Source organism: Gobius niger, assembly GCF_951799975.1.
Source record: "Gobius niger genome assembly, chromosome: 19".
In the NCBI taxonomy this organism is placed as follows: Eukaryota; Metazoa; Chordata; class Actinopteri; order Gobiiformes; family Gobiidae; genus Gobius; species Gobius niger.
Genome location: NC_136870.1, coordinates 9,043,798 through 9,064,558, shown reverse-complemented (window position 1 = coordinate 9,064,558; position 20,761 = coordinate 9,043,798). Strand labels below are relative to the sequence as shown.

Below are 20,761 nucleotides of genomic sequence, written 5' to 3'. Positions count from 1 at the left end.
GTATGATTTTACGTTGTGACAAAAGTCCCTGTGTGTGCAGCTGTACTCACTGGCAGAAGGGCAGCAGGGACAGTAGCGTCTCTTTGGTGGGCTGCGCGCTGAACTCCGGGAGAGTCTGCACCAGTTTGTTCATCACCATCCGCAGGTAACACTGGAGCTGCTTCCTGCGCTCCTCCACGAACTTGGCGTCCTGCGCACAGGCACATGGTGGGGGGACATTTGTGAGGCTGCAGGAGTGCTTAGGGGTTAAGTAGCAATGATGATCACATTCTGTATTGTGTTTGACCACCTCTCAATCACACACACACACACACATCCACACAGCGAAATGGGGAAAGTGTCTTGCCTGTAGACACACTGATGGTGTTGCCTGAAGTGAGACAGTGCTGGGCTCTGGCTGGTCCTGCTTTTGATTGACAGGTGCAGATATGAGGCCAAGGCTCTGGGCACATATGCTTACACATACAGTATGTGCAGCGTCAAGGGCAGGTGAGCACTGCTGATAGGAAACCATCTTAATGAAGTGTTCGTTAGAGCGCTCACAAGTGTCGGATTCTCAGGCATATATGTGGAGTAAACCTTCTAGGGCAGCACAATTCTGAGGGGCAAAAAAGGGGAATTAGGCTCGAATTTATGGATATGTGAGTCATCCAGAACTTGATACTTAGTTCTCATTGAGTTCTAACTTTGGGTAGGTTCGGTGAGAAAGACCCTCTGGGACCGAAGCCAGAAGATGATGTTGAATCTTTAGAGAAGTAAATGTGTGCGTGGAGGTTTTGGGGCTTTTTTTTTGTTAGTTATTGTCTCAAAGGTACCGTAACCCTCGGAAGAACCACTCAGGCCAGAGTCGAACCCACGATCGCACGGCAAGGGAGAGTCTTTTAATTACCTCATGACGCTGGACTACAGAAGCACACTCCAACTCTGTCAGGAGTTACTGCATTCATTCTGCTCAGATTCATTGAGGTGTCTGTAGCTCAGTTCATAGAGCAGTTTTAAGACGTGTCGCCTGGAATCTAAAGGTTGTGAGTTTGAATCTCACTCCCACACACCAGACACTCTAAAAAGCTTTCAAAGTCATCAAATGAACTGTGCCACATTCAAGGCTTCAAATGTCGTCACAAGCAGGCATCACATCTACATTTAAAAAATAATTATAGTGAAGACAGTTCCTCTTTTTTTTTCCCGCCATGTTCACATTTTTCTCAGAAGTCACCTGTGTCCATTTTTCTGACAATATCCATGTCCCCACGTTACTCTGTGTATGAGAGTGGTTGAAATTTGACCGGCTGCTGTGTGCATAGACCATGAGTCATAAACAAATTCTCCCAGTTTAGTTTTATTAGCTCCTAGATCCAAAAACTTTGCACCATTTCGTCCCTCGGCGCGCTCTCCGGTCATCGACCTTCTCCTGAAATAAACAGGATCAAATTAGCCGCGCTCCCTAATAACCGCTGTACTTTAGTCTGCTGCTTTGGATAGAGCGCTCTGAGGACACACTAAATACGACCCTCTAATGAATTAGTGCAGAGAATAGCCATTGAGGCCGTCGACAGACACATGAGGAAATCAAGCTGAAAACTACAGTGACTTGGCAAGCTTTAGCTGTAGTCATAGGCAATGAAAATATATTTGCTACATGAACAATTGTCCTTAAATCAGCTTTAAGTCGAGACAAGGTCAAACCCTCATCGATCACACAGTCCTCACTACATCGCCTTCAGTTGGTGCAAATCGCAGCTGCCCATATCACTCCAATCCTCTCCTCCCTCCACTGGCATCCCGGTCCGTTTTCGAATTGAATTTAAAATGCTGGCATTCGTTTTTAAAGCTCTTCAGGGACATGCTCGCCCATATCTGTCCGAGCTTCTGTCCATCCACCTCACAGACGGTTTTGGATGTGCCCAGGTCCTGGTCCAGGCCGTGGGACGATCATGCCTTTCATAACACCTGCTGTGGTGCTGCTCTATTTGGTCTTGTTTTGATATTTGACGTCGTTTAATGCTGATGTTTTCTCTTTTTTTGTTGTTTTTATGTAAAGCACTTTGCCATGTGTTGATGTAAAGTGCTCTAGAAATAAACTTTGATTGATTGATTGAACAAAATAAAACCAGCTACCAAAGTTTCAGCTTGATATCACTAAATACTCTTTTCTCTTGCTATTCACCTGCATTATTTTTTATTTATTTATTTTTTCTTGAATGAACTTTCAGCCCTTACACAGTACAATGCTGTGCCTCAGGACACGCTTTAATCCCGCGTGCTATTTGGCATGTACAGGCACTTTTTCTCTCCATCTGCAGATTGTGTGGCGTGTTCTACATGCCTTTTCTAATTGCCCTGTGGGGAAAAATAAGTCATTTCAATCGCATTACCATAAAACTCATATATCTTCTATACAGTATCTTATGTCTGCATCAAAAATGTGAAAAGGATCATGTAATACCAGGGCCACCAAGGAAATCCATGTAATCACGGAAGACTCAAAGGGAGAACGAACACAGATTTTTTGACTCTTACTTTCAATTCTAGGTTTAAAGCCCATATCTTTGTCTGCAAGTGAATTTCAACTGGATAACAGTTTAATTCACCTTTCCTCCTCTGTCGCTGCTCCAGAACGGATTACATTGGGTACAGCAGCTAAAATTATACACTGCCCGAACAAAAAAAAATAGTTGCCACCTGGATTTGACTAATTGTTCTGATCTGGGGCGGCTGCAGTCGGTCTGGTTCAGCAACACTATGGCCCCGAACAAAGCGGACTGACTCACTGAACAATCCTGAATGACCGGGTATAGTTTCATCAATGAATTTCTTCTTCCCTGATGGCGCGAGCATGTTCCAAGATGACAATGCCAGGATTTATCACATTGTAAAAGAGTGGTTCAGGGAGCACGTCATTTTCAGACATGGATTGGCCGCCACAGAGTCCAGATCTTAACCCCATTGAGAGTCTTTGGGATGTGCTGGAGAAGGCATTGCGCAGAGTTCACACTCTCCCATCATCAATATAAAAGATCTTATTGAAAAATGTGTGCAACACTGGATCAAATATTAGAGCGTGTGACCTTTTATTTAAGGCAACTTTTTTTTTTTAGTTCAGACAGTGTATGATTATGATACATCATTATATAGTAACTTACAGATATTCAGATATTCCTACACACTAAATTATGGATATTATGCAGCTGTCAATTAGGTTGTGCATGTGAAAAGAAAATCTGTACATGATTTTCTACAGTCGTGCATAAAAGGATTTTGTCATGTAATTTATTATGTTATGTAAATGTGTATTGAATTGAATATGGGGTAGGCACATACAAGCTTTACTCTTACAGCCTACTCAGCCTATCCACAATTGTATACTTGTAAATTTTGAAAGAAAAAACTGAATGTAAATTGCTCAAATACACTTAAAATACACATCAAAAGTAGAAACACTTCCTGTTATGCTTGTGATTTCCTTATTGCGAATACAATGTGGATACAACTGTCAACAAAACTTACATTATGTTCCAATCAGGTTACCCTTGGAGGTCAGAACTTACACTGAAACAAAAATGATAATAAAAAGTGAAGCTTAAATCCGACACAAGGCTAAAATGATGTTCATACATATAAATGGTAAATGGTTTCATCTTATAGTGCCTTTCGATTAGGCACTCAAAGCACTTTACAGCAAGGAACCACTCACCCATTATCTCTCATTCATACACCAGTGTACGCAGACACTGGGAAGGAAAATTGTGTTATTTGGTTTATAATTTACATAAATAATTGAATAACATAATTCAACTTTCAAAATAATGTCGTATTAATATTGCCTGACACCACATCCCTCTCCTCAGACGTTTTCGTTAAGACAATGGTTCAAAAAGGCAGATAAAGCGTTTCACTGTCATTCCAATCCTTAGTGACATGCCTATAAGTACTACTGTTGCTCTCCAGATGCATGCTGGGTAAAAGGTCCCGGCTCTTCGGGGGTTAATGTGATGTGTCAGATTAGGCAGCGGGTGCCAGCATGAGTTTCACAGCACGTCCTGCTCCATAGGGAACACCCCGGCTGTCTGCGCTCATGTCCCGGGCAGTAATAAGTCTAATGGACACAGTGACACATCCATCGTCATGCGGAGAAAACACACGGCGAGGCACCCGCCGCTCCCCCGAGCTAATACTGATGGTGCTGAGGTAATAGGACAAGTCGGTGTGTCCTGGCCAACATCCAGGTACTTCAGAGAGGCCGGGTATATCCTCCAATGTGACAACAGGGGAGCCGCCTCAATCCATCACTCGCAATGAGGCGTGGAAATAAAGGTGTGTACAGGCATGCGGGAGGGGCATCGGAAAACTTCATTCTCCTCCTATAACTGCTTTTATTATATTATTTCATGGTACTAGCTTTCACTTTCATCTAATGGCATGCTAGCAAATCCACGGCTTCATGAAGAACTTATATTGAGCACAAAACTGGGCTTTGACTTTATTCTTAAGCAGTTTTGAGCCATGTCCTCCTCACAACCAGTTTTGTCATTTCTTTGTTTACTGCTGAAGAATTTCTATTTGTATTTTCTAGATTTTGCTGAGCCATAGATGGAAAACAAAACTTTTTTAGATCTGCGCTCAAAGTGGGCTCTTCGTGGCACCGTAAATCTGATGGCAATCCGTTATCTGAAAGTGAAAGCTTAATGTATCATGTGTCATTCCTATTGCTGCCAGCAGAGGGCGCGCAGACTTTCAAGTAATTTGGACATTTTCTTCAGACGTCAGCGTAACAACAAAGCGTAAGAGTGGAATATGAACACTTCCTGAACCCATTGTAATCTTCTAGTGGCCTTTGATATCTTTCGTACATGTGCCCGTTGTGCTGCACATGCATGCACTGTATTCGCCCCCTGTAAGCCATGTGGCGAGCCGGGGGCTTCCTCTGTAGGTCTCACCCCGCGCTGAAAATGTCAGGCGCAGTAGATAAGGCCTTTCTGAAGTATATACATTCTTATCTGCCACAGCTGTTTACAGGCGTGGCGGCGCGCTCGCACGGACGCGGATAAGGCGCCTGTACGCGACACGCTGCTGCCGACCGTGGCTAAATGTCAGCGCTCAGAGGGTACAGATAGGGCCAGGAGGGGGGGCACTCCATGGAAGAGTGGAGGATAGTAAGTCGCATATTGGACTGTTTGAGGAGTTTTCAGGAATAAAAAAAAAAAAAACAAGAATCAAAAGCTGGTTGCAACCAAGACACTTTAAAAAACATATAGTCGATATATTCAGACAATAAATCTAATAAAATACAGTAAATGTTTGACTACAGACAGCCACATCGATGCATATTTGACTACCTGCTTATTTATTACATACATTAACTCCACTTCTGAATGCTTAATTCAGACAAAATACAAAAACAGTATTGTCAAAGCCTCGCCAACAGACAGCACGCTTTATATATTCAATAAGAAGATGTGTGGGGCTTGGCATTATCTCTGTAACTGACAGACGGATTAACCAATCAGAGAAACGTACTTTACGTCCACAAAGATGGAGGCTTACCCACGCACAAATAAATATGAACAAATATACTTGATTTGAGAGGCAGTCTTCTGCATTTGCGAATGAACAGAAACTAGAAGTGGCTGAGACTGATGAGGCTAGTATTGTTGATGTTTGGCTGACCATTAGCGCATTACTCCAATAACAGCAAAAGTAGCTGTGAAAAATAACACAAATCAGTTTAAACACAACAGGGACAAACATTCGCCCTTGTGGTGAGTCAGTAGCATTGACGGGACATCGTCACAGCACCACCTACTTTTCGGGAGTGTTCATAATAAGGTCTTTAACCTGTTACAAGCCGTCCCCCCTGGTCAGGGGTCTCGGGTTAGGGATTTGATTGGGGTTAGGAATTGCAAATGTGATGCTAGTTGTGTTCTACTCACACAGATCTTTAAAAACTAGAAGGTCTTTGCTTTCAAATGAGGCATCACACTGACATATAGGCTGCAAGCTCTCCTGTCAATAGGCTTTGAGATTTGGATACCCCATAATGGAACAAAACACACAGCTAACTTTATCCTTGTAAAAGAATCACTAAAAGTACTCAAGGTTTAGTTGCTCTGGAGATGTAGCAACATAAAACTTGGAATGTTCCGCAGTGTGGCTTTAAGTAAAAAAAATAATCTGCCCCCTATGGTAAAAATCCAATATTCGCTTGTAAAAATCAACGCTTTGGAGTCGTGCTTGGGTTCTGCCATCGCTTCATGTTTACAGCAGAGACAATCACAGTTGCAGCTGGTAATACAGTGCTTTCTTATTACAATAAACGCAGTGATTAAAGACTTTCCTCAAACGCAATTAAAAATCTCCCGCTGTCAGTTTAAACGCTCCATTTTTACCGCGCAGGAGAATTAGCACGACTAAGCAGTTAACAGTCAATGGAAGGTGCGCATGAAGGACAAAGAAAAGCAAAAATAAAGCACAAAAAGCTTCTATGAAAAAAATATCCAGTAGCTTCTCCATGTGTTTTTAAACTCTAAAATCTTTGGCAATTACAGCGACTGCTGCGATGAAAAAAAAAGTCACACGTGAGCCTGGAGTGCTCTTGTGTTCGATCAGAGTGGACAGCGTTGGCAACAAAACGAGGTCAACATTTTGCACAGAGCCAACCCACACCGGCCAGGCGCGTGCTCCCCGCACACCTCGCCGATATGCATAAAACATCACAGCCCCGCACCTCCGCAAAGTCTCCCCTGTCATAATTAAAAGCCCCAAACATGTATATTGCATAATAGGTGAATACAACATGCTAAAAGTGGTTAATAATTCACTTTGGAGCTGGTGATGAATTAATCAGGAGCAGCCTCGGCTCGCTCTTGCATGTGCGCGGAGGGCGAGGGCTGCGGGGGAGCTGCCGCTGTGTGGGACTGGTGCTTTCTGCAGTGATTTGTAGTGGAGGGTTAGCGAAAAGTCCAAGTGCAACAAATGTTGGATATAGACCTGCACCGGTTTGTCAAGGCTCGTCTAATAATATTTATATATCTATTGATTCAAACTTCATTTAAAGTCGGCATTGGGTTTAGCATTGATATTTATGATCTCCAATAATCTAATAAAGATGGTAACAATGAAATAATGGTGCAAGAGCTGGTGAAGACTTTGCCTGGGGCTCCCCCTTCAGGCAACTGTGCGAATGACATGTGATAAAACCTCTGAGCGCATAATGGCTCAGAACCAAAACAAAGGATCATTGACTTTAAAAATGTGGACGACAGATTTGTGTTATAAAACAAATCAAAAAACACAATACTACTCAGGAAGTACAAATCAAAGTGCTGAAACAGTACAAGAAGAAACAGCCAGATTAAACAGGATTATCTGAGAATTACTCAAAGCTGCGTGAATGAGTTTATACTACTCCAGGTATGTTTTTGACAAGGGAAGAACGTTATAACAAGGTTTAAAGTTTGAAAAAGTTGATTTCGCAATATATGTCTCCTTTAGGTGACGTCCTACTGAAGGGACCCTAAACCTACCATGGAGAGGACAACCAAGTTCCACTCAGCCCGGAATCAAACCTAGGACATTCTTGAATGAAGCCATAGACCTAACCACTGGGCCTACAAATCTGCTCTCCATGTATCACCAGATCTAAGCTCATTTATTAACAGGACTAGACGTGTTTAAAAGAGTCCCTTTTGTCTATCAAACAAATCGATCACAAACGCAATACTTGTCAGAAAATTCGCCATCCGACAATTTTCCAAAATGGGACAGCCCCAGATGGAAGACCCTGGCTCGTGATAAGAAGAACAAAGCACTGGTGGACAGTGGCCGTCACAGCCGTATAAAGCGCATCTATGAGCGCCGCTGACAGCTGCACTGTGGGCCCTCTTCTCATCATCCTGACAGCGCCAAACAGTTATCCGACCCGCTGGTCCGAGCCCTTACAAATCAGCTTGTTAGTACCGGTCAGAGGCCAGTGATAGATCTATGAGTAAACCGCGACGAGAGCCAGAACGCACAGCTGGACAGCCTCGGCCCGGGAGCACAGCGCGGCCCATTAGCCCATTAGGAAGAGCTGATGGACACACACAGAGTCATTTGGTGGTGCCACTGTCAGGACGCCACACTGTTCACTGCCCTTTGACACAGAAAGACACTTCTTGAAATGAAGTAAATGCTAATGAACAGTGTTTACCATACAGGCCCGATGACACCGGCGCCATCTAGTGGTGAAGTAACGCAGGCGTGAGGGAGCTCGCACAAAGGATCAACAGGTTTTTTTCAGCGAGGTCTGGGCCTGAGTCACATGACAGACTTTGGATGAGTGTATTCTCTGGCTTGTGGGGGTGATCAAACTGTGCCTGTGTAAAAGCCTTTTTTCGTCAGCGATGACACGTCCAAGGACATTAATAGAATTTTTCCCAAATGAATTACTTTAAAGTGCTAGAACCAGTTAAGTCCTAATGTGATCTTGATCTACGGTTTCATACTTGGAAGGTCAAAAATGTTATGAGGTGGCGCTAGGTGTGAAGAGTTTGAGAAAGACAGCTCTACCATATGAGCACAAAAGTCTTTCCTATTTTGCCACATATTGAAAGTGTTTCATGAGAGCTAAACCTGTACCGTGACTAGGGTTGTGCCGATGGACGATATCATCGTGGAGAGCCACCATCGTGATGCCACGCCCCCCTGTCAGAAATACGCACTGGTCTTCTGTAGGCCTTGTAAACCTACAAACTTTGCAGGGATTGCACTGTAAATTAAATCATGAATATAAATAATATGCACGCTAGTTTCAGTACCTGCCAGAAGCCATATTATTTAAGTAAAGACGCAGCGCTGCTCTATTTGTGACGTGCAGTGCTCTCTCTCTCTCTCTTTCTCTGCAGCTCAGAGTTTAACAGCGCGTGGTTTTGCTTTGCTTTGCTTCGTACAGAAACTTAAACCGTTTTAAAATGACGAGATGGCTCTCACATCGGAGCTAGCTGAGCGCGCATGGGTTTGGATTATTCTCAGGACCGAGAGAGAGAGGAGGGAAATGCGCGGTGCAGGAGGTACAAGGCTACGAGCTCACGGACCGGGTGGCGCGTGGAGAGGCTTCAAAAACATAAGCTACGACGCAAACGTGTACATATTGTCCCGTTCACCCACTGTTTCTTAAACATTTCGTTACAATTTAGCAAATGCAAATAATAAGCTCCGATTTACATTTGTATTAGTGTGATAAGAGCCTTGGTATTGAGGAGCAGACGACGTTCTCCTCAAAGACTTTTACGTACGAGTTTTAACACATTTCTGTTGCAAAAGTCGTGTTCCGTGACTCTGTTCAGATCATGTTTAGTTTAGATCCATTTATCCTGCAATCTCACATTTTCCTAACATAAATAGTAATATGCAGCATATATATAGGCTATGTAAATGTCTTTAAAAAAAATGCTTATAATGAGAAATGGATGATATCATCACGATGGTTCACTGTAAACATCGTCTACGGCCAATTAAAGGGACATCGCCCAACCCTAACCGTGACAACACATTTTCTTTCCGTCACTGAATGTTGATACCATATTAATTAAGGCATGCAGGCATCTGATCAGGCCAATCAAAACGTCTGGCTTCTCAACGCTTTCAATCTGCTATAGTGACCCAAGCAGGATCAGCAGTAAGCGCACAGCTAACATTAGAATTCCTTGCCGTTAGCGCTGCATAATGGGCCCGGGTTTCTGCGCGTGTCAAAGTGAGATCTGCCCAAGTCAGTGATTAAAGTGTCAGGAGTGACGGGGACAAAAGGTGGACCAGGCTCTGGAAAGTCAGAAAGCTGCAGAGATGAGAAAATTAGACAAAGAGTGATTATACTGACAGAGGCTAATGACACAGATGTGGGGTGAGAGCAATTGTCTGGGTAAAAAAAAACATACTACATTTGTTTTAAAGCAAAGCAGATATTCAGTAATTCTATAAACATCTTAATCACTATCTTACATTTTGTTGGATAGAAAATATTCATCTATATTGATTTAAAAGACTCCAAGTTCATTCTATTTTCCAGTTATCATATCTCAGTTTATTGCTTGATATGGGTGCTAGTATCAGGTGATGGTGAGAGGAAAGAATAGTGCTTAATGGTTAAGTAGAGTCACGGAAGGAGTTCGGGGGGAATTGGAGGAGCGCCACGGCACTTTGAAAAAGCTGGTGAGGTTACTGCTTTGATGTGGCTGTTTAAGTTCAAGCCTGAGTCCATGATTACTTTTGGTTTAAGAGGGAGAGACTTGAGGTGACTGATGTGGGCCAAAGACAATGATTTTGGTTTTGTCTCCGTTTAGCAGGAGAAACTTCTTTTATAATAATAATAACAATAATAATGCATCGGTTTTCTGGACAGTCAAAGACGCTTAACATTGCATTATTCATTCACTCTATACTTTTGCATCCACAAACTGCAGTAACAGTGACAGAGTGCATCTACAGCCCCATGTTCACCTGCCGTCACATAGATATGAGTTTCATCTGCATAGTTGTGGAAGGACACACTATTGCTGTGTAATAGCTGACCCAGTGGAAACATGTATAGACTGAATAAGAGAGGTCCCAGGATTGACCCCTGGGGAACCCCACAGAAAATGGCAAATTCGAGACATAGAACTTTCAATTATTATCATGGCTCAAATGGCTCAAACACAATTCTATATATGTTTTTGATGAGGGAACAACATTGAGCTTAAAAAAAGTCAACTTTACATGATTACGTTTTTAAATCTTATCTACTATACAATATGAAATTATTAATAGGTTCAAGTTTCAGCCTCAAATTTATGGCATATGCATAAGCAAAACTGGCTTCACCATCGTCTTGTAGCTTGAGTGAATGTCTTTGGCCCCTATCATATTTATCAATTTATTTTTCTTATGAAAGTAACAACAATAACACAAATATCTAACTTGAAGAGGCCTGACGCCAACATATCCATCGAGAAAAGCAACACGAGGGCATATCTAAGCCTGTGTTCCTTTACGTATTTGTTTTAGTGAATGCAATGCTAATCTGGCTGCAATTCCTGTCGCTATTTGCCCCGCACTTCACCGGAGCAGAGAGGTCTCTGAGTGCTGCAGACGCTTCACACAGCTCCCGCAGAGCCCCAAACAAACAAACAAACAAATAAACCTGGCGCTGATTGAAATACCAGAGACAGAGAGCACAGCAGGCCTCACGATCACTCCACTTACACTCAAGAAATGTGTCCAAAATAGATCTGTGTGCACTGGGGGAAAAACATATAGGCTGCCATATGTTTTAGAGATGCTAAGCCACTCCATCTGCGGCAAAGTTCTGTTCAGAAGTTAAAAAAAAAAAGGGGTTTAAAGCGTCCAGAAATGGAGAGCGGAGAAAGATAATATTTGATTTGGCCTGGAGCGCTCTCTGCAGGCAGCAGTGGGATTGACAAGTCAATTCTGCTGGCCCAAATTCTGACAACAATCTTAAAAATCAATCTCAAATTTACAAAACAACGGAACCAAGACCTCCAAAGACAGTCTAGTCATGTCAAACCCTTCACATTCGGCGCTCTTGTTTCTTGAGGTGAAAGCAGCGACTGTAGAGGCTCCTGTTTTAAATGCACACAGCATGAAACAAAAACCACGGCTTATTTTCTGCTTCCCAGAGACACGCGGGCCAATCATTCGCACAAAACCGCGGTGTAACAGGCTTTAAAAGGAGCCTTCCAGGGCATCGACGGCCTTCGCACTCTCTCTCAGTCTGTGTGAACTTCAGTAACCCTGAAGCAAACCAGCGACAGCCGTTTCAGCCAGGGTCTGCTGTGCATTTGTGACGCATTTGCAAAGCATGGGCAAAGACTTCATTTGTTTAGCAGAAAACAAATATAAAGCTTTTTCTAAACATTTGTTTGCACCTAAATAGAGGCTTTCTGTGTTGCCGTAGAAACAGTGTGCACCATCCCTGTGTCTGGTTGAGGCGAGACACTGCAGGTGAATAAGGAAATAGAAAGCTGATAGGAATATAAAAAATAAAGATAATTGCTTGGGCTGGGGCGATACACTTTAGTCGATCCGATACGTATCACGATACTCAAGAGCCGATCCGATACATACTGCGATATAGTAAGCAATTATGTTAAGTAACATGTTTATATCTTAAAATGTGTAAAAAGTCATGTGTCCAAAGTTTATAAACCAAACGCCATTTGATATTGATTGAAGATTGAAAAGGGCAGGAACACAAATGAAACAAAGTGCTGTGTAACTGTTACTGGAAAACAAAGGGGTGATGATAAAAAGGTAAGTATTGCGATCCAAATCCGATCCGATATTTTGTCTCAGCCCTAATATTTTCATATAGAAAGTAGACATACTATCCAGAAAAATGGCCAAAATGCATATATTTTCAGTAATCTGTAAAAATTCAAATTTCACCTTGTTTTTATGGGTTCAAAGCTCAATAAATCAGACTGGGAATTTGATATTAAAAACTCCATCTGAAAAAAACTTCAAAGTATTGTACAGTCCAAGACTGGAAAGTTTGGAGTCTGTAGGAGCTACTAAAGTGGAGATGCTGCTGCATAAAAAAGTTAAAAGTTTTGCAACGTCGGCGCATACCCGTGTACATCTCTCCCCTCTTAGCAGCAGCTGTCTCCCAGAAAGGCAAAGATCATACTTGGAATGCAGCAAAACCTTTCACAGTACATAAGGATACAAATAATGCCAATATTTGTGAATGAATATGCGTGGTTGTAGGTACTTCCTGTATATCTCTGCCTCGCTAGTGACAAAATGTGATCAAATAAGCATCATAAAGGGAAGGTTTGTAAGGGAGAAATCCAGCAAAAAAATCACAAAATTCTGCGTGAAAAGTCATTGTTTTCAACAGCTGAGTCTCGAGTTAAGATTCGGTTTAAGAAAAGGGTCGTCTTATTGAATCTGAAAGAGGAAATAGTAGTTTAGCATATGATGAGCCCTTTAAAGCAAAGGCAGGGGGAAAGGAGGGGAACTTCCTGCTGCAGAATCCAGGTCAGGACCAAATTATGTCCCAAAGGTCCGAGGAGGATTGAATGAAGAGGTTGTTAGCGAGGTTGTGCGTCTGCAGAATCGCTGATGTGCAAAATAGTCGGGGATGCAAGTGGGGCAGTGGTTAAACGCAAGTGTGCATTTGTTTTTTTGATCTACTATTTCTACTATTGCTGCAATCATCCGTGGGGAAACAAAATCTTGAGAAATGATCGACTTTTGAATTAGTGGTTTAATAGTATTTGAAAAGGCAGTACGGTATAGTGTTAATGTCAATCCCTGAAATATCAAGATCCCTGTTTTAATAAGAAAGGCAATAAAGCCCGTGAATGGGAGTGGACTGTAATTTTGCGGTGAGAACGTGACATTTTAACAGCCAGCTGCTAATAAAACAGCTCACTGTCATCTTTTTTACGGCTGCGCATAAACCTTTACGAGAAAATGTCCTATCACAACGACTGGTATCAAATTCTATTACCTTTATGGGCTCAAAAGAGGGTGCGGTTCGCTGCGTCTGACGGGGTTTATGGCGGCACAGTGGACTCACCTTGTTCCCTAGGGCTTTCTTCGGAGGGAAATTGAAGGCGTCCACTTGGGGAAACTGCTGCCGGAGGAGATTGTGGAGCTCTCTGAACTCGGTGTAGCGTCTGTAGACGTTCCACTCGTTGTCCAGGATCCGGATGTAAACCTAGAAATGAACAGATTGCGCATTATTAGCCGTTGACACAATGAAAGGTTAACGATAAGTAAAAGGAACTCATCAAGAAGAGCTGTTTTGCTACATTTGACTATGAAAACTTGTCAGAAAAGTCACCAAAGTAGTTGATATGCAGTCCCTGTAGTCGTACCGTAAGACCCGTAATACTCCCTTCAGAGTCGTTCTTTGAAACCGTTTAAGAGTCCGTAATCTACCTGTTTGTCATTTGAATGCCCAACCAGTCCAGCTATTTTCACTTACAGAGACCGAACCCAGAAGAGAGGAGAACGTCTGCGTCTGGAGATGTGTCTTTGGTGCCACTATTTCCATGGACCATTAGCCGCTTTATTCAGCCTCATGAAAGATATGGAGAGCGGGCCGCGGAGGAAAGATGAGCCTATTACCGAGAAGAGAAAGATAGAGCCGCCCCGTATCCCCCCCCCCCCCAAAAAAAAAGACTGATGGCTTTTCATATTCCACTTTTTGAATGGCAAACGGCATATATTCAGGCATATGAAGGTACAGTTTGGGTTTGAAATTAACAAAGGTGGCCAAGATGGGGTAGAGAACAGCTAAAGAAGCGCCGGAAAGATTATTTGAGAGTACATAAAAGCCATTGAAGCCAAGTGGTGCCAGTCAAAGCCTCTCTGTGGAGTTGGAGGGTCAGGCAGAGTTGAGTGAACACAAAAGCTGTTATCGTAGAAGCACTAGGGTTAACACTGGGAGCGAGCTGACCAGAGCACTGGGCCGCTGGGCCGAGCTGGACCACTGGAGCAAGCCTGACCAGAGGGCATCGCCAGAAATTCAGGACAATTTCATCGCCACTAATACAGGGAAGCTTCATGGCCAAGAGTGGGATTATTCTCCCCTGGCTGTTTAAAGACTTTCCACATGTTGCACATTTTCCAAAATGTAAACGAAGACGTCCACACGCAGCATATAAAACCACACTGCAGAATACTCCTCCTAATAAGTAGAATAAAATGCAAGTATTCACTGCATTATGTGTGCTTTGTTGGTGATAAATGCCTTTGTAAATACATTCTTCTTTACTGTGAATAAACTCTGTGTACGTAATGTTTTTGGCTAACTTCCTGTGGGCCAGTGTCGTTTGACGACTACTTCCTGTCCACATTTTTTATGTAAATACGAAGTCAAATACGATTTAAAAACAAAGAGAAATGCTCAATAAAGTCAAATTGAGTGACCTATTTTACTACAACAAAAAACCAAACCATTTTTAACATATAGATTTGATATTTTAACATCAGATAAACATTAGCCTTTAGCTTCAAGGCAAAATACATTAATCTATAAACACAGACGTCTCTTGTCACTGGTGAAGTATTTACATCCTGTGAAGTTCAATGTCCAACAGCTGCAATTTCTCTGCCACGTTCTGTTACGTGTAATATTTGTTCATTTCAGTGAGACATGGCTAACTTGAAATAAGAAAAAAAAACGTCATTAGCAAACACAAAATGCTAACTGCTAGTATCACCTATAATGTACTGTGTTGTGTAATTATATCAACAAAGTAAACTTTATTCCACCCTCAGTGCATCCTTTTGAAACCGCCGATCTTTTGTCAGCGCCGAGCCTCCCTGCGGTCTAGGTTACCATAACAATGACATATGGCCCGAAACGAGGAAAGTGACATTTTAGACAGCCATTAACAGAAGACTGACAGCTGTGGCTTTGTTAGCTTTCCCCCAAATGTCCCATTCTTCTGATTTTTTAGCCGCGGCGGTCTGGTCGAGACAGCTGCAAACTTATCAAAATACTTTCCAAGATAATACAAAGTCCACCAATTAGTCTGTATACAGCTTCAATATACACAAAATGCCAATTAGCAGGAATGCATTCATGCTATAGCAAAACTTTTGTATTTGACTTTTTGGCTATAGTGCAGTGGTGCGGATACCTATTGTGACTTCTCCCTGGCAGTGTTGCTTGACTGAATGGTGGAAAACCCGGAGTTGAGTGACAGCGCCGGTTGACAGGTTGGGGCAGACGAGGAGACTAATGGACCCGTCATCGGTGCACTTTCTGTCTGACCTACACCGGCTCGGCTCAATTTTCTGCAAGTTAGCACAATCCCCAACCTGTGTTACGGCTGCTCACACTTCGCGATCTGAGAGACTTGATCCACTAATCTGGACAAGCGTGAACCGGGAGCGAAGGCCAACGCGCGGAAACTGACTCCAAACTCGCTGTCATTCGATTAGCATCTCGTGGATCTATTTTTGTGATGTTTTGTTTTCCTGCTGACTTTCACACGGAACTAAGAAATTGGCCCATCTCCACAAGACGGTGTTCTTTTATTGCATATTATGTGTTTTTCCATAGATTCATGAAGAAATAACGTGAAAGGTTGGGTTTTTTCACACATTGTGGCGACAGTATTTAACAACAATTTTTATCAGTCTTGTACTTAAAAGGGCTATATGCCAGTTGGTAATTTTATACTCACTACTACTCACTACAGCACTTCAGACCCGAATTAACACCTTTTTGAGTGACAGTGCAGGATTTTAGAGGCAGTTGTGGTGAACAGGTCTGAGCTCATTCTTCACATTAGGACATGGTGGAACATGTAGAGGGAGGAAAATACATCATTTTAACATTTTTAAACTCTGTATAGTCCCTTTAACAATATTCTGAAGTATTTTTTCATAGGGATTTGTAGCTAGCTAATTCCATAGGCTGACGTACTGAACCCCCCAAAATAAGTTCAATAATCCCAGATCTTTCCACCACAAATATAAGGCAAATTTGGCAATTTTTAAGGATAAATAAGGTAAAGAAAATGGCAATACATTTTTCTTATATTTATTTCAGTAATATACAACAAAAGTTTTAACTTATATTGGTAAATGTGTCTCTCCTTAAATCTGAATCTGAGTTAGTCTGTTGATCTTGAGGCGCCACTAAACGCACAACACAAGAAGTACAAAGTAAAACTTATACTTTCCGAAAACATTCAGTTGTTCTTTTCCAATGTTTCTGAGCTTGTGCACTAGAAGCTCCGCAAATGTAGATGTTGTAACAAATCATGCGCAGTACAATGGATGTGTAATGCAGCGTGTTTTAAGTGGAGTTCCGCAAGGGTCAAATTTAGCCCCCACACTTTTAACCTATATGCCACTCCAGCAAGAGAAACTCAGAACAGACGAGGGTCACTGCTTGAATACCCCTCAATATACATCTAAAAATAGCATTTGATGATTTTGTGGGGGAAAGTAGTTGCACAAGCACATGCTACCCTTATCTCCACAGCGGGACATCTGATTATTTATTCCATAGGTTCCACGACGACGATTCAGGTCTGAGCTTACATCTTCTATATGTTCAACTCCAACGCACTGCTGAACACGGTCATGATAAGAAAAGCCTTTATGCATCAAACACTTCTGTGCCGGTTTTTCTCATACGCAGATGCAAATTGCCTCACGGCGCTAACTTTTTCATTAACACGGGTGACATTCTATGCAAACTAAATCGAGTAAAATAATTCAAATACAATGTTTGTTTTGTATGAGACCATTAAATGTCTGGAGATGCTATCAGCGCGGTGGGATCAGTCATTTCCCCACATCAAAAACCTCCTTGCAAACGGCGGTATTAGGCTGACGAGATTAATCCACTCGGCACAATTATTTATGGTAACGCATTAGCTCCTGCGCGTGGCTACCCGCTCCATACTGATGACGAAATAGGCAATTATTATGGAGAATTTGGGGTGTTAAGTTTTCATATGGTCTGCAATCCCGGTTCAGAGGGAACTCATTGAAAAAATCTGAGCGGTTTTATTGTTGCTGTAGTAGTTGCACTGTTTTCGGAGTACAGGGGCAGCAGAAATGTTGGGAAGAAACATAGCACAGTTTGTTCATCAAAGTGCAAATCAAAAGCCTGTGAGCACAGAAAGTAGTCATCGTCTCAAAATGTCCATCAAAGGCTCCTCGGTCTAGGCATGAAAGGGAATTCTCAATTGAGCGATTTGATCAAATTGGCAACAATGTAAATATCTCAGAGGTCGATGGTTGCACCCAAGTCTTTTTCTTCTCACACTCTGAGCGCAGAACTGCTCCGAACGAGTCTGGTAATGGATTGTGGGCTCTTTCTCTTCTCTTCTTCTGTCCACGACAAAATGAAGGACATACAGATTGGGGAGATTCGGCAGCAAAAGAAAGTAATTCCTCAAAACTGCGAGAATTAAGTTATCTTCTATGTTGTGAAATAATCTGGTGTAATGTGGCGAAAAGAAAGATAAAGTTGGTTTTGCAACGATGTGATTAGAAATATTTACTGTGCAGAACATCTATGGACCCAATCAATATGTAATGTGCTGTATTATTTAGTGTCTATAAGCTACAGATAGAATTGTAAAGTTACAGAAAACAGACTGAGGGGAAATATGTGAATCGCATGTGATTTCTCCGGGATTTTTGTCTCTCAGTTATTGATTATTTATAACATGAATGAGGCTAATAGGATTTCAAGTGCCACTTTGATGAGACGCTGTCGTCATTCACCAGTAAATGCAGTCAGTCATGAATGAGTCACAAGCCCTATAGAAAACACGGGAATGACATCTGAAAGCAGAAAAATACAGGTTGTGTTTGATTAAACGTATTATACTGATGTATTGAGGACCCTCTCAGACGCTTGGACCGTGAATATTGTGAATGAGCACAATCTGTGAGTGCAACCAGTCAATCAACTCCACTTTATTCATAGAGCACCTCCATGTACAGATCTTCAAAGTGCAAAGCTCAAGCTGTGGGGGAAAAAACAGTAGCGGCTTATAGTCTGGAAATTACGGTACATTTCAAGAACGACTCGATATCGATATACAAGGGTTAGTAGAAACTAGTTATAGTTGTTGTGTTGAACGCAGTTTCACCATGTTTAGTCCGTACACCGGGACCTAGCATCAGACCAGTGACGCTCATGCTGGGTTAAGATGTCACATACACACTCAGGACCTTCAACACAAGAGAACCATCAGAAGCATTTCAAAATCGATTCTTTGAGGCACCAGGAGCCATTATGTAAAGGAGACAGCCTTAAGTGCTTCGGTGTGGCCTTAGTGTCAGTTTAGACATAATAAAGTCCAATTTAAATCTATTTTAGAGCCTTTTGAAACCTCATTTGATCTTGGTCTAGGCCTGGTGGTACTTGGAAGGTCAAATATTTGATGAGGTTGTGGTTAATGTGAAAAGTGTGAGAACCGCACTGAAGTAATTCATTTTTGTTTCCTTTCATGCCATTCAATGTATTCACTAGCTCCCGTGGTGTTGAAAGATGGGTAAAACACCGTCCGTGGCCTGCCATAACTAAATATTAGTCAAAGAACATCAGTTGAACCAGGCTTCACGAAAACAAAAACGAATAAAGATGTCCGACCTTTGCAATTGGAGAACACACTGTTCTTTACATGCAATCCAATATGACAAAAAGCTTCTCCGTGTGGCTAAAGCTGTATAGATCAGTAGTGACATTTAGAAATTGACTATATTGGACAGGGACGCTAAAGAAGAACAACAAGGTCCAATAAAAAGGGGATTGTGTCTGTTTTTCCACCGCGAGACAATTTATTCCCGCAATCAATGCCCGCTGACAGTCCGCGGGTCACGGAAAATAATAAAAGCTTTGGCTGCCCCTCTCCTTTATGGACACTGCCTTCATTTATTTATTCGCTTCCCCCATTAGCGACACCTTAGCATGCACGCGTCTTTGGCGGAGCGTCTACGGCAATGCATGATTTAAAGTTTCCATAAGTAGAATGGCGGGGGGGGGAGAAAAAAAAAGTCCTGTGAAGTTTCAAAGCGGTGCTCAAAGAAAGCCATTGTTAACGCCCTATCCGAGGAAACAGTGTCAGCACGGTAGCTACCTAGAGAAAAAAGAGAGGAGGGAGAAAAAAAAAACATAGCATGGTGTGAAATAACTTCAGAAAGAAAAATCTCTGACAGGAAGCCGTAATTACACCTTTTTCTCTGCTTGACATTTAGCCTGATCTTTAGCCTGAAGGTATTCCAACAAGCTCGAAATAGCGGCGTGCTCATGAATGGTTGAAAATTGGCTCCAAATGCAAATGGTGAGGGTGTCTGGATCCTTTTGGCCTGTTGATACTCTCTCCAGGGTAATGGTAAGAGAAAAACTGTGAGCAGAAGCCATTTTCAGCTCGGCGGGAGGGCCTCGTACAGAGACCTGTGCTGCTCCACACAGCGGGGGCAGGCTGTGTGCGACTGCGGCGCTCAGGCACAAAATGGCAGGCGTCTTTTCTTGGACGGGCTGTGATTTTGGTAAAATGACTGGGATTTGTGTTGCGTACATACAAGAGATGTCAAAACTTTTTTGGTAATGTGTTTTTTTTTCTCCCTTCTTCTTTCCAGATGTTGGCAGACTTGGGGTTTTCAATCTTCACAGCAGTTTAGTACGTATCTCCCATGCTTTTTTTCATTTCACATATAGTTCCAATCATTCAAACCAACTGGATCTTCTTGACATATTTTTGCAATGAAACATGTTTCTTCTTCCCAAGCTTAATCTGACTGTGTCTTACAAACTCACACAGTGGAAGGTTGCTCAGGCATTAAAGGGGGCAAGATGCAAGTTGGTCATTTTATACTCACTACTGCCACCTCGGGTCATACGCATAACTGCAGCTTCTATATTAAGCTTGTGCATGACGGCAATTCTGACCCAAATGAACACCTTTATGAGTGACAGTGCAGGATTTTAGAGGCAGTTGTGGTGAACAGGTCTGGACTCATTCTACACATTAGGGCATTGTTGTAACATGTAGGGGAGGAAAATACATATTTTTCTACATTCTTAAACTCCGTATGGTCCCTTTAACAGACTTTAATTGACATTAATGTCAAGGCGGAACCCCTTTATCGTGTTTCAGCGGGACAATAAACAGTGTCACACCTAGGCTAGTTGCCAATAGCAGTTTGTTGTTTTTGCCGGTTAGCGATAACTTTTACTGCTCTACGTATAGTTTCGCCCGCGTAATTACTCATATTCACATATTCATCTGATATG

General features: G+C 42.3%; 1 protein-coding gene across 1 annotated transcript in view; it reads right to left on the bottom strand.

The window, feature by feature from the left end:
• Nucleotides 1-20,761, bottom strand: part of snx29 (sorting nexin 29) — a 151,284-nt gene that overhangs the window by 15,527 nt on the left and 114,996 nt on the right. Inside the window, exons 19-20 of the mRNA XM_079577454.1 lie at nucleotides 13,559-13,699; nucleotides 51-190 (exon numbers count right to left, since the gene is read on the bottom strand). Of these exons, the coding sequence (XP_079433580.1) occupies nucleotides 51-190; nucleotides 13,559-13,699 (281 nt within the window). The remainder of the gene's footprint in view (nucleotides 1-50; nucleotides 191-13,558; nucleotides 13,700-20,761) is intronic.